This window comes from Melospiza georgiana, chromosome 14, assembly GCF_028018845.1.
Source record: "Melospiza georgiana isolate bMelGeo1 chromosome 14, bMelGeo1.pri, whole genome shotgun sequence".
In the NCBI taxonomy this organism is placed as follows: Eukaryota; Metazoa; Chordata; class Aves; order Passeriformes; family Passerellidae; genus Melospiza; species Melospiza georgiana.
Window position 1 is genome coordinate 15,058,987 of NC_080443.1, and position 13,850 is coordinate 15,072,836.

General features: G+C 54.0%; 1 protein-coding gene across 3 annotated transcripts; it reads right to left on the reverse strand.

Moving 5' to 3' along the window:
* Positions 1-984: 984 nt before the first annotated feature.
* ENKD1 (enkurin domain containing 1) lies at positions 985-12,784 on the reverse strand. 3 transcript variants are annotated; one of them, XM_058034333.1, is made up of 8 exons: positions 12,709-12,784; positions 8,485-8,591; positions 8,011-8,226; positions 6,768-6,940; positions 4,491-4,652; positions 3,277-3,446; positions 2,248-2,384; positions 985-1,741 (listed from the first exon to the last, which is right to left on the reverse strand). In XM_058034333.1, exons 2-8 carry the CDS (start codon positions 8,567-8,569, stop codon positions 1,581-1,583), a joined length of 1,104 nt encoding a protein of 367 aa, XP_057890316.1. In that variant the 5' UTR covers positions 8,570-8,591; positions 12,709-12,784; the 3' UTR covers positions 985-1,580. The 3 variants fall into 3 exon arrangements, with proteins under 3 accessions (XP_057890316.1, XP_057890315.1, XP_057890317.1); XM_058034332.1 differs by lacking the exon at positions 12,709-12,784 and adding an exon at positions 12,319-12,559; XM_058034334.1 differs by lacking the exons at positions 3,277-3,446; positions 12,709-12,784 and adding an exon at positions 12,319-12,559.
* Between the last annotated feature and the right edge of the window lie 1,066 nt (positions 12,785-13,850).

A 13,850-nucleotide genomic window follows, 5' to 3' on the forward strand; every position in this document is an offset into this window, starting at 1 on the left:
GGCCAGGGCAGGCTGGGAGTGCAGCAGGGGCTGAGGACACTCATGGCACACAGCCAGGGCCCAGCCAGAGCAGAGGCAGATCTGGCAGCAGGGCTGGTTGGCCCAGGCTGGTTTGGGGCAGGGAGGTGCCCGGGGCTGTGCCCATGGCCCCCAGCCACTCTCACCCAGCCGGCTCAGCCTGGCTGGGGTTTGCCCTGAGGTGGCCCCAGGGGCACATGAGGTGATTTTCCAGTTGGCATCTCACCTCCTCCAGCCCTCGAGTGCCAAAATATTCCCCACCTCTTGGCAGCAGCGTCAGCCCTGACATCCCAAGGCACTGCAGTGTGCCAGGTGGCACAGGCATAGGATACTCCACAATATCCCCACCCCACAAAATCCTGCCTAGGATGGAGCAACCCCTGCAAAAAGGCTTGGAAAATCCACACGCTGCTTGGAAAATCCACACACAGTAGCAAATCCACCCTGTGTAGCAAATGGAGATGGAGCAACAGCACAAGCTGCAAGAAGGAAAAACCTGATGGGATTTCAGGGGAAAAAGTGTTCCCCCTGAGGGCAGCACTGTCTGCAGACAGAGCCCCAGCAAGGTGAAGGGGGCAAGCCCCCCTTGGACGTTCTCCAAATTCAGCTGGATGTGGCTCCAAGCTGTGGCACCGTGCCTCTGCTGAGCAGGAGATGCACCAAGTCCTCCTGCCATCCCTCACAGCTTCTTTGCTTCATGCAGCAAAAAATCCCTGCAAAGGTCTGCAAGGCTCCTGCATGGCATCTGAGGGTAAGGCAGCAGAGAGCTTACCTGTGTGATGGCACCTTCCAGCCCTGTCCTGCCAGCCTGGATGGAGATCCAGTATGATTTTGCACATTCTCCAGTCCATGTCCCAGCATCCAGCCCTGTGAGCCCACAGCTCATCCCCTGCCTGCACTGATGGTTTTGCTGCCCACAGCATTCCTCAGGCCCTGCTGGGCCCACTGGGAGCTGCACACACACTGCAAGATGGAAATGATGGTTTATTGGAGTATCTCCTGCCCCACAGACAACAAAGGCTTCTCCAGACATCCAACCAGACCCTCCTGACAGCTCAGCCCTTCCCTGGGCAGAGAACACTGAAGCTCTGTGCCTCCTTCTTGTCCCCAGGCTGTCCCCTGAGCTCTCAGGTGCTCAGGATGAGCCATGACCACGGTCCAGCTCAGGAGAAAGAGAATGACAAGGAATACCACAGGCAGCAGCACAAGAGACCTCCTACCAGTTTCTAGAAGTAGGAAAAAAAGGGAAAGTAGAAGTGATGCCACAGACCCAGAGCAGAGAGCTGATCTGAGAGAAGCCAAGCAGCAGAGACAGCTGCTCCCCAGACCACTGAGCAGGGCCTTTATTAGGGCATCTTCCTCCCTTTTCTGTGGACAAGACACAGCACTGAAAGGTGAGCAGGAGATGCCAGCTGTGTACTGGACACTGTTATGGGCACCTGCATGGGCCCAGGGTCTGGAAATTGGCTTCCTCTCCTTTCCTCACAAAAAGAGATGTCCATTCCTGCCCAGCAACAAAGGATGGTCAGGCAGAGCAGCACAGCACACCTGGCCCCAGCAGCTCAGGAGTCCAACTTGATGAAGACTTTTGGCCTTGAGAAAATTTTGATTGCCTCGTCTATCTGGGAGAGCTTCCTCTCGAGCTCCACCCGCCTCTTCTGCATCCTGAGGCTGTCCCCACGCATGGGCAGCAGAACCAGGTCCTTCACCAGCTGCTCCTGGCCTGTAAAAAGAGGAAAACAAAAGTTGTGTAAGTTGAAAAGTAAAGAAATCCACCCTTTTTCTATAGCTATGAACACAATGGCAGCACTGGAACAAGGACCCTTTTTCTATAGCTGTGAACACAATGGCAGCACTGGAACAAGGACCTAGAATCCTTCTATTTAAACCTCAGCTGGATGAAGACCTGAGGGACCTGCTCCAGCTTTGAGAACCAAGGATTGGACTAGACACCTCTGAAGGTCCCTTCCAGCCAAAATCTTTATAAGATTTTAGGAGCAATAGCAACCCTGACATCAAGTCCAGTGGACAAGTGTGCTCCAGAGCCAGTCCTGTAACCTGCAGGACACGGATTCCTCTTTCCATGCATCCAGCTCACATCCTGCCTATATATGCCCTAATCCAGGCAACTCTCCAAGTGGCAGGAATGTGTCCCTGTGTCTCTTCTCCCTTATCCTGCCTGGGACTGTTTGTTTTTCTGAGCTGGACTCACTGTTTTTTCCCTCTTACTCTGTTTCAGGTTGCTGAGGGTCTCGAGGCGCTGTCCCTCGGGCATCAGGGTGTGCCCCGGGGGGGTGTCGGGGTCGGGCAGGTTCCGCAGCCGCTCCTCCGCCTGCCTGCGCCACAGCTCCTTCCTCTCCAGCAGGCTGGGGGCAAAGGAGAGAGGTGTCAGCACATCTGGCACAGGCAGATGTGGCCAGGAATGTGCCCTTCAAACCCCACCAGGTTCCGTGTCACTGGCTGAGGAGCCCAGGGAGCCACACACCCTCATGGTGGGGGATACACCGTGTTTAAAGCACATGTGTGGAACAGCAAATGTGTGGTCCACATATGTGGACCTGAGTGCATCTCTCCCAGCAGCCCTTTGTGGATGTGGAGGCACATCTACAAAGGGCTGCTGGCAGTGATGCACTCAGGCCAACAGTGCTCCTTGGAGACAAGGGCTGCTGCTCCTCCTTTCTGACTCACTGAGTCCTCGCCAAACCATCTGCGGGTCAATGGCAGAATGAAGTCAGACAGCAGCTCACGGCCAGGGATGCTGGCAGAGGACAGCACAGCCAAAGGCACCACAGTCAGACCTAGGACAGAGTCTGTTTGCCATGCAGAGCCCCAAAATGCACAGCACTAGCTAGATGTTCCTCAGAACCCAGGCCCAAGGCAGGGTGAACACCTGTAAAGCAGAGCAAGCTCTTTGCCTCTCCAAACCCAGACCTCTCCATGCCAAAGGTACATCACATGGAACAAAGCCTACAAAGAGGCAGGAGCACATATCTCAAAGCACACAGAGCTTCCCCATATCAGCATCATTGCACAACAGCAAGCAAGGGAGGAGGAGACAAAACTCTCACTGAGCCCTGTCACACTGGGATGCTGGTTAATCCAAGAAAGCAGCAGGGGCAGCGTTTACTCCCCAGTCCCAGAAAAAGGCACTGCTGCACATTGCAAGAGCCCCTCTATGCCCAGCCCATCTCTCCAGGCACACCCAGGGGGTGCACTGAGGCTGTCCCAGTCCCATGGGGCAGAGAGGGGCACACTTACTACTGGGGGACGTGTCCCTTTTGCGTGGCATTGTACTGCTCCTGCTCCTGCTGCCGGTGCTGCAGCAGCTGCGCCAGCGCCTGCAGGGACTGCGAGCGGCGCAGCGGCGCCCGCTTGGCGCTGCACGCGTTGTGCCGGATGAAGTCAACGCTCCTGCCCTCCACCTGCAGCTGCAGAAACAGAGAGCCAGGCATCAGGGGCAGGCTGGGCACAGGCACACAGACAGCTGACACTGGCCACATGAGGGAAAAGCAGAAATGCAGCACACAAGGGAGTGGATTGTGTGATGGCAGGACAGGCGGACCCTCGGCACAGCCTGTCTCGGGCAGGAGCTGTGGTCACGCTTTGGGAAGGCAGGCACCTAAAGCCAAGCCTAATCCTGGCCTCTTTAAGGTCCCCAAGATGACCACATGCCTTAAAAGCCAGAAAGACCAAAAAAACCTCAGGTTTGATGTAGTCCCCATGAAGCATTTTGAGGGCAGAGGAAAAACAGGTTGGGAGCTCACCAAGAAATGCAACAGAACCCCTGGCAGAGCAGGAACTTTGCTGCTTGGGCACTTCCCCAGAAACAGCACCTCCACCACAGCTCCTCTGCTGGACAAAACAGTGGAGAAGGTGGCTGTGTTTGCATTTAAGATTTTCCTGGTCTTCTCCTTTGTAAATCATGTCCTGTTTAATTAAGTCATTCATGGCATTTAGGAACCAACAAACTGACAATCTCACAATTGCCAAGGGAAAAGGACATGAGTCATGGAGCTGTTTAGGACCTCCCAAACAGACTACTTGAAAGATTTAACTACTAATGCTGATTTAACTCTCCTTACTAAAACACACACTCATTTCCCAAATTTTTATCTAACATCCAGAAGCCACAGTTCCTTTGATTACAATGGGAACAGCCTCCAAAACCCCAAAACCTCCTGCAAAGCCCTTGGAAGGGCAGATTTGAGATTGCTGGCATGAGGAGGTAGAATTTTCACAGGGAACTTCATGAGCTCCTGAACTACGAGTGAGGATGAAGCTAGAATTGAGTCCCTGAATATCCATCTCACCACCCCAGTGACCAAGACCCTGCTCCTTCCCTTCAGCCAGGAACAGCATTTACACATCTCCCAACTCATGCAGCACATCTGCCCCAACACTCTAGAAGAATGGATTTTCCATGCCAGAAATGCCTGGGATGGATGGATGGATGCAGCCAGTGTGTAACTCACCTTGGTTTCAGCACCCTGTGCCTCTGGAGCCTCTGTGTCTGCTCCTGCTTTTGCCCTGGCAGGCCTTGGGGACAGGGGTCTGCATGGCTTGATCCCAGAGCCACAGCGGGAATACGCCCTCAGGAAATTCACAGCCTCGGGATTGGCAGGTGGAGAGGTCTCCTGGGAAAGGCAAGGAAAGATCCAACAGTGGAGAGAGGCTGGGGCAAAGAAAAACCCTCTCAGCCACGTTTGGGTGGTGAAGCAGGAGCTCAGCACAGGTTTGCAGCAGGCACACGACAGCACACACCTTCTGCCACGGCCTGCAGGAATTCTTGGGGGAAGAGAATCTGTAATCAGCCAGCAAAGGCCAAGAAATAGCAACAGATCAGACCTGGCCACTGAATGAATGGCTAAGAAATGGGGGGAACTCTGCAGAAGCAAATTTGGATCAAGCAGGGAGGCACAAGGCTGCCTGCTGAGGTGCTGTTCTCTGCTCAGCACCTCAAATCTGTGCTTGTATCACTCCAGAAAGAAAAAGGAGCAGAGAGTGAAGGAGTCTGGTGCAATTGCATCTGAGGGGCATCTTCAAAGGCTGAGGCACAGGGTGACAGTATTTGATGTCCAGCAGGTGGTCTGGGACTATCTCAGTCAGTCTTGTTTGCAAACAAACCCTGAAAACCAAAAGTTGACACTGTGGCAAGTGGGTGACCCTATGAAAAACACAGCTGGGGCTCTGCTCTGCCCTTGGAGTGATGGGAACTGCACAGGGCCACCCCAGATCTTCACAAATACCCAAGGTCTGAACTGCAGCTCCCTGGGCAAGATTTCCTCTTGCCTGGCCCATTCAGCTGGGCAGAGCTGCAGACAGGGTGGGACTGGGCAGCCACACTGGTGGGTTTGGTGTGAGGAGCAGGGTATGGGATGCCCTCAGCACTGCTCAGACTGCTCATGCTCCAAAGATGATCAGTCTTGTTTCAACAAATCTGGATCTCTCTGATAAGTTAGTGAGAATTGCTTTTACCTAGCACAGCTGGCTCAAAGATGAGTCTGTGGCCTCAGGAGCACAGAGCACAGCTTGCCCCATCTCCCTCCACAGGGCACTGGGACTGCCAGAACCCTGCCCAAGACAACTGCTACAGCTAACAGCCTCAGGGGCAGGAGACAGAGAAAAAACTCTGCATGAATCATCCAGACCCAGCAGAATCAACTGAAACTCTGAGCAGCAGCAGCAGCAGCAGCTCCACAGAAGATGGAGATCCTTCCCAGGGAACACCTCAGCTCCAGGAGAGCCCCAGCAACAGTTAAAGCATCATGAGTCAGTGCCAGGGCCTCTGGAGGAGCACACGGAGCACAGGGAACGCACCACGCAGAACTGCCTGCGCAGAGACCACCCCCCTTCCCCACAACAAAGGCAGAAATGAGCTCAATCTGCCTCTAACCCAGAGGATTTGTCAAACAGGAGCGTGGGCTTGTGCTCTTGAAGCACTCGTGGGTTTGCTCCCATGTGTGGAAGGGTCACAGATACCAAACAGGTTGGTGACACACCTGGAAAAGGGACAGAGTAGCTGGAACCTCTGGCTTGGGAATCATCTTGCCAATTTTGACAGTTGTTATCAATACATGTCACTTTAGCATTGAAAGCTGGCTACAGATGAAAGGGAAGCAATGCAGAGATGAGGAGGAACTTAAAGGCTCCAACTCAGCACCCTCAGAGGCTGTGCTGATCTCTGAGGCCTCAACCCTGACTGCCTGGAGATGTCTGTGTGCCCCCCAGAGCAGTGGTCATTTGTGGGATTCACTTTCTCTGAACCTGAGAGAGAAAATTGTCTCTCTCTGTTCAGAGAATGTGAATCCCACAGTTATTCACCAGGACAATCATTTGGGAAAGATGCTCACACATGGAACACACTGCCCACTGTGTATCCACAGGGTGGGAATAGTAGGACTGAGGCTCAATGCACCCTGCTGATCTCACCTCTGGGTAAAACACCACAGCCTGTTGGCACAAACCCCAAAAAAATGCTGCCCCAAATATGGCGAAGCTGAAAAGCCAGATGGGAGCATCCCCTGGCAGGAAATAGAGCTATGAGGGGGAAGCAGGACAGGGATTATGGCAGCAGTCACTGTCTGGACCCAAACCACACACACTCACTCACTGCCCCACTGCCACACCTGCCCACTGTGCCTCAGCACCGAGATGCCCCCAGATCCTGCAGGCTTCAGGACCCCCCTGTCTCCATCATCCCACTGTTCCCCAAGCCTGGAGAGTTCAAGAGCTCCTCCACAGATACCAACCTGCAGTTTGGCCTTCACTTTTGACTCCACATTTTCATATTTCTGGGATTTCCAGAGAGCTTTCACAGGCTTGGGCTGGCTGCGCTCCTGGGCTCGCTCCTTCTCCTTGCACTTCCTCTGAATCTCCTTTATCCTCCTCACATTTTCCTTCTCGTAGTCCTTGGCCTCTTTCCCTGCTCAGCAAGGGGAGACACACCTTCACCTCCCAGACACTGCCACAGATCCCTCCCAAAGCTGCTCCAAGAGCCAAGAGACCCAGCAAGCCCTTCCCTCTCCTGCAGAGCAGACCTTTATGTCTGCTCCTGCCCCTGTAGATGCACACTCTCAGATTGATTCCTCTGCCAGGGGATCCCACCGAGCCCAGGTGAGCACAGAACACGTCTGTGCTCACTGCTGGTGTCCACAGACTCCCCTGTTCTCCTCTTGTCCCAGTATGGACCATGCCAGCCCCTCTCAAGAGCAAGGCCCATTCCCAGCTCAGCTCACAAGGTGTTTCTGAAGTCGAGAGGGCTGCACAGCCTTGAGCTTGCCCTGTGCCTGGTTGTAGGGTCAGCCATTGTCCCACACTGACACAATGAAGATTATGGATTAGGACTCTGTTTTGTTTTGTTTTTGAATAAAAAATTATCCTTTCTTGGGCTCCCCAAGGCAGGGAACATCTCAGCTGACATAGCCAGATGCTCATCTGTTCCCCCCCCTGCTTGGGCACAGCACTTGTGGCATCTACCACACTGGCACCAGCTCAGGGCAATGCCAGCACATGAAATAAATTAAAATGACACACAGGGCTCAACCTTATCTCCTTCCTGGACCTCTGAATGTATTCTGGGTGACATCCCTGCCCTGGAGAAGGGGACATCTTCTACAAAGCTGTTCTCACATCCACATCCACAGACACCCTTCCCAAATCCTTCCTGGCTTCTCCAACTAGGAACTCACCATGTTAAACATCCTCAATACATCAAGGTTTTGTTTGATTCATATAGAAGTTTTACTACAAAGAAGTCCAAATTTTTGCATCTTTTTTCAGGTCCCTCTTCCCATTTTAAACTTGAAACTGGAGCCAAAACATCACTGGCTCCAGCAGAGGTGACTCCACTGCCAGGCCCAAAGCTGCAGAGGGGGTGACCAGCCCTGTGGAGCTCCAGCTCTCCTCAGGCAGCAGATCCTGGGAATCCACCCCAAATGCTTCATGCCTGGCCCCCAAGGCAGCTGAAGGCAGCAGTGGATTGGCTGTACTTACTCTTGGCTGGCACTGCCCCATCAAGGGAGATGCCCTGGAGCTGCAGCAGGAGGCTGAGGGTCCCCTTCTGTCCCCTCTCCAGGAACTCCTTCCCGCTGGGGCGGACACGAGGGGCTGGCTGGGCACTGCCCAGAGCCAGGCAGGGGCTGGGGACGGGGTCCAGGGGGCTGGAGGTCAAAAACAGCCTCTGAGCATTCCCCTCCAGCCGCCCTCGAGCTGCAGGGAAAGGAAAAGGAGAACATTGGCAGGAAATTATCTTACCTCAGTTTTCTGCACACACAGCCCACTGACAACGTGATGACCCCCTCTTCACCTCTGCCTTATGCTTTCCCATCTTTCAACCAGCTGTACAAAATACTTTAGGATCACCACCAGAAGCACCTTCACCAGTGTGAACAGAGACTGTTGAGGACACCAGGCTGTGTCACACCAAAGCACAAAGCCCCAAACCTGTACCAAGCACCAAGGACTCACCTGAGAGGGGGCGTTTGTAATACTCTGGGAAGAGCCCTGGGTCTGGAGGAATGGGTCCAGAAATCCTGGATGGCCCTTCACACATCCTGCCACACAGTGCTCTGCCCCTGCCACAGAAAACAACCACCAGAACAGAACAGTAATGAGCAGGGCTCACTGAGCCACTGGAGAGCTACATTTTATATATATAAATATATATTTTTTATATATATATATATATACATATATATATATATATATATAGGGGAATTTCTGACTCTCATTTGACACCTCACCCCCAGCTCCAGAGATGTCCTGCAGGTACAAACCACCCCAAATTGGACTCTGTGCAGGTGAAGGATCCAGCAGCCTTGTCCCTGCTGTGGGTCAGTGTTTTAACCAGTGCTGAAAATGCCCACAGTTGGTGTAATATTGGTACCTTCAGTACAAAAAAAAATCCTTTGTGGCTTTTTTCTCCCATTTGGAAACGCTGAATACAGATACAGAAGGAGTGAACAGGAAACATGAGGTAACTGGCCATCATCTGACAGCTTTTAGCCTGAGATTTGAATTATCCTGTACCTGGGCTTCCTCTAAATGGCTCCTGTGCTTCAAACACAATTTGTCCAGAGGAAGCTGAAGCTCCTGCCCCACATGGCCATGTCCTCCCTGAGAACACACCTGTGCTGTCACAGCCCTGAGCAGGCTGGGGCTGACCCTCAGAAGGACAAACACTTCACAAAAAGACAACACATTTCCCTCCAGAACCATGCAGGGCAGAGACTGGATTTCTGGGGAAGAGCCCAGATGGTTTCTCAGGTCTTGGGGAGAACAGAGAAGAACATTTTTCATTTCTGAAGTACTTTTCAAAGTAGCATAGAGCCACAAGTCCCTGCCCTGGCCCACAGGGTCCCTGTTGCTTCTCTTCTCTCCATGACAGAAGCACAGACCCTGCCACCAGGAGCAGCCAGCATCAATTTCCCTGCACTGCTCACCAACATCTCCTGGACAGCATTTTTACACCTACAACAAACGCAGAGCTCAGAGCACGAGCCTGCAGGGTGCCACCCAGCAGGCACACACTGCTGATGAGCTCTCAGCAGGTGCCACAAGAGCCTCACCACAGCCACACCACAACTGTGACAGGCGCCAGGGCAGCCTGGCTGGAGTCACTGCTGTGAGAGCTGGGGCTACAACCTGCCCTCCCTGACTCCTGAGGCAGTCATTTAAACATTGCTGAGACAAGTCCACGGGAAGAAACCCCTTCAGGATCCTCAGCATGCCAGCACTGACGGGACGCAGCATCTGCAGTTTAATTTATAAACCAATAAAGGATCAGTGCAAGGCTGAGCGAATCTGACTCATAGCAACTAATGCACTGCAGTCTTCCCTGCTAAATCACCCCTGTTGACATGAGACCCATTAGCAAAATGCTGTTATTCATCTCCTGGACACAAGGGCAGAGGCAATGCAAGCAGTGCTGATGCTGCACACCAGCATGCATGTGCAGCCTCTAGCCAGCTGCTCTGCTCTGGAAAAGCTGTTTCTGAAAAGCAGGCACAGACTCTCAGCCAGAGATAAAAGGATGCTGGCTTGGTATTATTTAATCTCCTCGATAATGGATCGACTAAGCCAGAACAGCCTCTCTTATTCTAGAGGAAAAGAAAAAAAAGCAAGCGTTCACCATGAGATCACGCCAGAACAGCTACTGGCTTTGAAATGCACATCTGATCTTGGTCTGAACTCAGGTCCCACCCCAGTGATTTACACGTAAAATGACAGGCTGAAATCAAGCCCTGTGCCAGCAGACAATGATTGCGGGGGACTGAGGGGGAAAGGCAGGCTGGGGGGAGGCGGGGGATGGAAGGCTCATTTTATACCTCACATCCCAGCTGCACCCTGCCCTGCTGCAGGCAACTTGCAAATGACACCCACTCCCTGATTTGCAAGTCACATCACCTCTGGCATGGGATCCTGCAAGATCAGAGAGCCTCATTACAACAGGGAGCATCTTGTCCATGCAGGGACAGCAGGGACACGAGATCCCAGCAGCAGTGGCCCAGCCAGACTTCCAGGAATGCACTTCCCCAGCTGCTGCTCTGCTCCTGCTGGCCACAAACCCAGCTAGGGGACAGACTGGGAGACCCTCATGGCTCACTCCTGAAACAGGGACTGCATGGCCTCTGCTGCCATTCCCACCTGCTTTGTTTCTTGGGACAGCTCTGCAGCACCAACAATCCTGTGCTGAGGCAATTTCCCTTGCACCAAACAAGTCACTTCTTTCACTGAGTTTGTTTTCTGCCCGTGTAACCTTTTGTCCAAAAGGAACGTGACTTTTATATCCACAGGGGGATCAGAGAAGCACTGGAGCAAGCACCAGGGAAACACAGCAGGAGTTATGAACACAGAGGAGAGGGATGAGGGGACAGGGTCAGCCCTCTTGGGGGATTTCCTGCACCCAGGAGAGCATCTGCTTTACCACATCAGCAACCTAAACATCAGCAGTGCAGCACCCGACCTGCTGCCACCACACACACCATTTATGCACTCACAGGCTGTGAGATCCAGGCACACTCTGCAGAAGCAGGCTGAGTAAGTCCAGGCAAACAGATGCATGTGTGCACTCCTCTCTGCTCCTGTCCCCAGCCAGCCTGCAGGCTCCCTAGGGAACAGTCCCAGCTCCCAGCCACCCTGCACAGCTCCAGGAGGCACAGAGCAGTTGCTGGAGTAACCCAATAATTTCAACACTGCTCAGCGTGCTGCTCCCTTCTCCACCAGAACATGGCTTTATGCTGGCCTAGGAGCCAAGCAATGCAGGCTCCAGTTCTCTGGTTTAATGGTTTAATAACCATTAACTCAACACTGTGCCCTTTGCTGCAGCTGACCAAGTGGTAAAAATGCTACTTATCCCCGTGGTAAACTGAGCCTGTAAGAACCACAGCTTCCTTCTGTGGCTTGTTTTTAGCATAGTAGTTAAGGTAACTGCAAAACACTGGAACAGACAAGCCTCAGGCAGGTGCATTCACAGCCTTGAACCCTCGGCATCTGACTTTGAAGCATTCCCTCTTTTCCACAGATGACATTTTCACTGTGCCTGGGTCCCTGGCCAGGAAGCTGCTACCACACACAGAGCTGATGCCAGCCCAACTTCTTGCCTTCATGAGCCAATCTCTGCAAAAAGCATGGGAAAAAACATCCCACGGTTGTGATAAGCTGTGATAAGCAGAGCAAGTCATCTGCAGCAAATCAAAGGGCTAATCTCCGTGCAGCTGGTCCTGCATGTTTGATTCCTTCCTCAACAGTTTTAGCTGAAATGGAAAGTCACATCAGGATAATTTCCACAACCAAGGGCTGCACCAAAACAGCACCAATGGATCTGAGACCATTCCTCCCAAAATATCGGGAGTCAGGAGCAGAGGTCAACGTGCTGTGAACCTACCAGTGGTTTTTGTCCCTGCCTAAGCCTTCCCCTTGCTGACTGCTATGGGAGAGATTAATATTCTCCTTTTAACATCATTCCCCACATGAGTTTCCCCGGGTCTCACCAGCTCCTCCCCATCTTCCAGTCTCAAAACCCATTTTTCCTTTTGTCTCTCTGAAAACAGAGGGACAGGTACAGCCAGGTGTGACACTGGCATTTGCATTTCTGGGAGCTGGTGCTTACCAACAGGTTTTTAGGAATAAAGCCAGCTTGGACAGTCTGCCCAGGGAGTCAGAGGAATTTCCTGCTGGGGCAGGAGCGGAACGAGGGCCGTGGTCGGCGCTGGAAGGTGGGCAGGGATTGCTGTGGGGATCACAAAGCTGCAGCCCAGTCCTCTCCGGAGGGCAAGCACAGATGAGGGCACGGAGCCTCACCTCAAGGCGCGCGATTCCTCCGGGATGCACGGACGGGCCCCGTGCTGAGGCTGCAGCTTGTGTGGCAGCCCCAGCTCCTTCGGCCGGGCTGGCACGGGAGATCAACACCGGCCCCGAGATCAACACGTGCTGAGACCGGGCACCGCTGAGCGACAGCGGGCACCGCCGGGGAAAGGACACCGCTGGGACCCCCCTGGCTCCCTTCGCCGGGGCTCGGGGACGCCGCCAGCAGCGCAGTCCCGCGGTGCCGGGGACCCGCGGCCTTCCCCTGCCCCGGGCCCGGCGCTCCCCGGCCCGGCTCCCGCCGTCCCCGGCCCGCGCCGCTCCCGAGCCCCGGCGGGCGGCCCCGGGCCGGGCAGGGCCCTGCGCGGCCGCCCCGAGAGGACTCACCGCGGGAGGCCGCGGAGAAGCGCTCCCCGCCGGGCCGGGCTGGGCTGGGCTGGGCCCGCCGGCAGCCGAGGGCCCGGCCCGGCCCCGCCGCTCCCCGGCAACCGCCGCTTCCGCCGGGATGGGCGGGCCCGGCCCCGAGGGCGCCGGAGCTGCTCCCTCGGCACCGCCGGTTGTGCCCGACACCGAGCCCCCGGTCCGTAATGCACAATATCTGCATTAAACACACCGGGACTGCACGGGGCGATCCCGGCTGGAACCCGCTCCGCCCAAACGGGCGCGCCTGCGGTCACCGTCCCGCTGTGCCCGAGCAGGGCAGCCCCGGGCTGCAGCCAGCCCACAGAGGCCCCTCTCACCTCTCCGCTCAATTCTGCCGTCATGTCTTTTTATCACCCAGCAGTCTCGGCACCGTCCTTGCTTCACTGGGATCATCCGGAGATGTTTTGTGCTTCTTTCTTCTCAGAGGAGAAGCTGTGCTTAGTGTGCAAACTTAGTGACAAAGGCACATAGGAATGTTCTCAGTTCCAGGACAGCTTCAAAACAGACCCCAAACTGGCATGAAAACAGTCACGGCTCTTCTATCTGAATGAAGGTGGTGAGTGCCAGGTGAGCTCAGGACATGTTATCTCATCCATTTTACATGGCACACAGACTCCACAGGCAGTAGATGCTCACACCTGTGGCAGGATCATTGAGCACAACTCCTGGCCCTGCACAGGACAGCCCCAAGAATCCCACCCTGTGCCTCCCAGAGCATTGTCCAAACTGTTCCTGAACTCTGGCAACCTTGAGCCAAGACCACGTCCCTAGGGAGACTACTCCAGTGCCCAACCACCTTGTGGGTAAGGAACCTTGTCCCAATATCCAATCTAACCATGCACTTCCTTCACACAGCTCACAGTAGAGATGAGAATGTGCAGAGCACAAGAGCAGCCATGTTTTAAAATAGCACAGCAGTAGACTTGTTTCTGTCAGTCTGGAAAGTAAATATCCAAGGTAAATACCTAATTTACACACCAAGAAAAGAAAGTGGTCCCATCAATACTGCAGGGATTTTGCTTCTTACCTGGGGTCTTCTGGCAACTTCTACAATAAGTAGGGAAGGACTCACCAGATACTGAGTCCCAGCTCTGACTCTCCTGTTC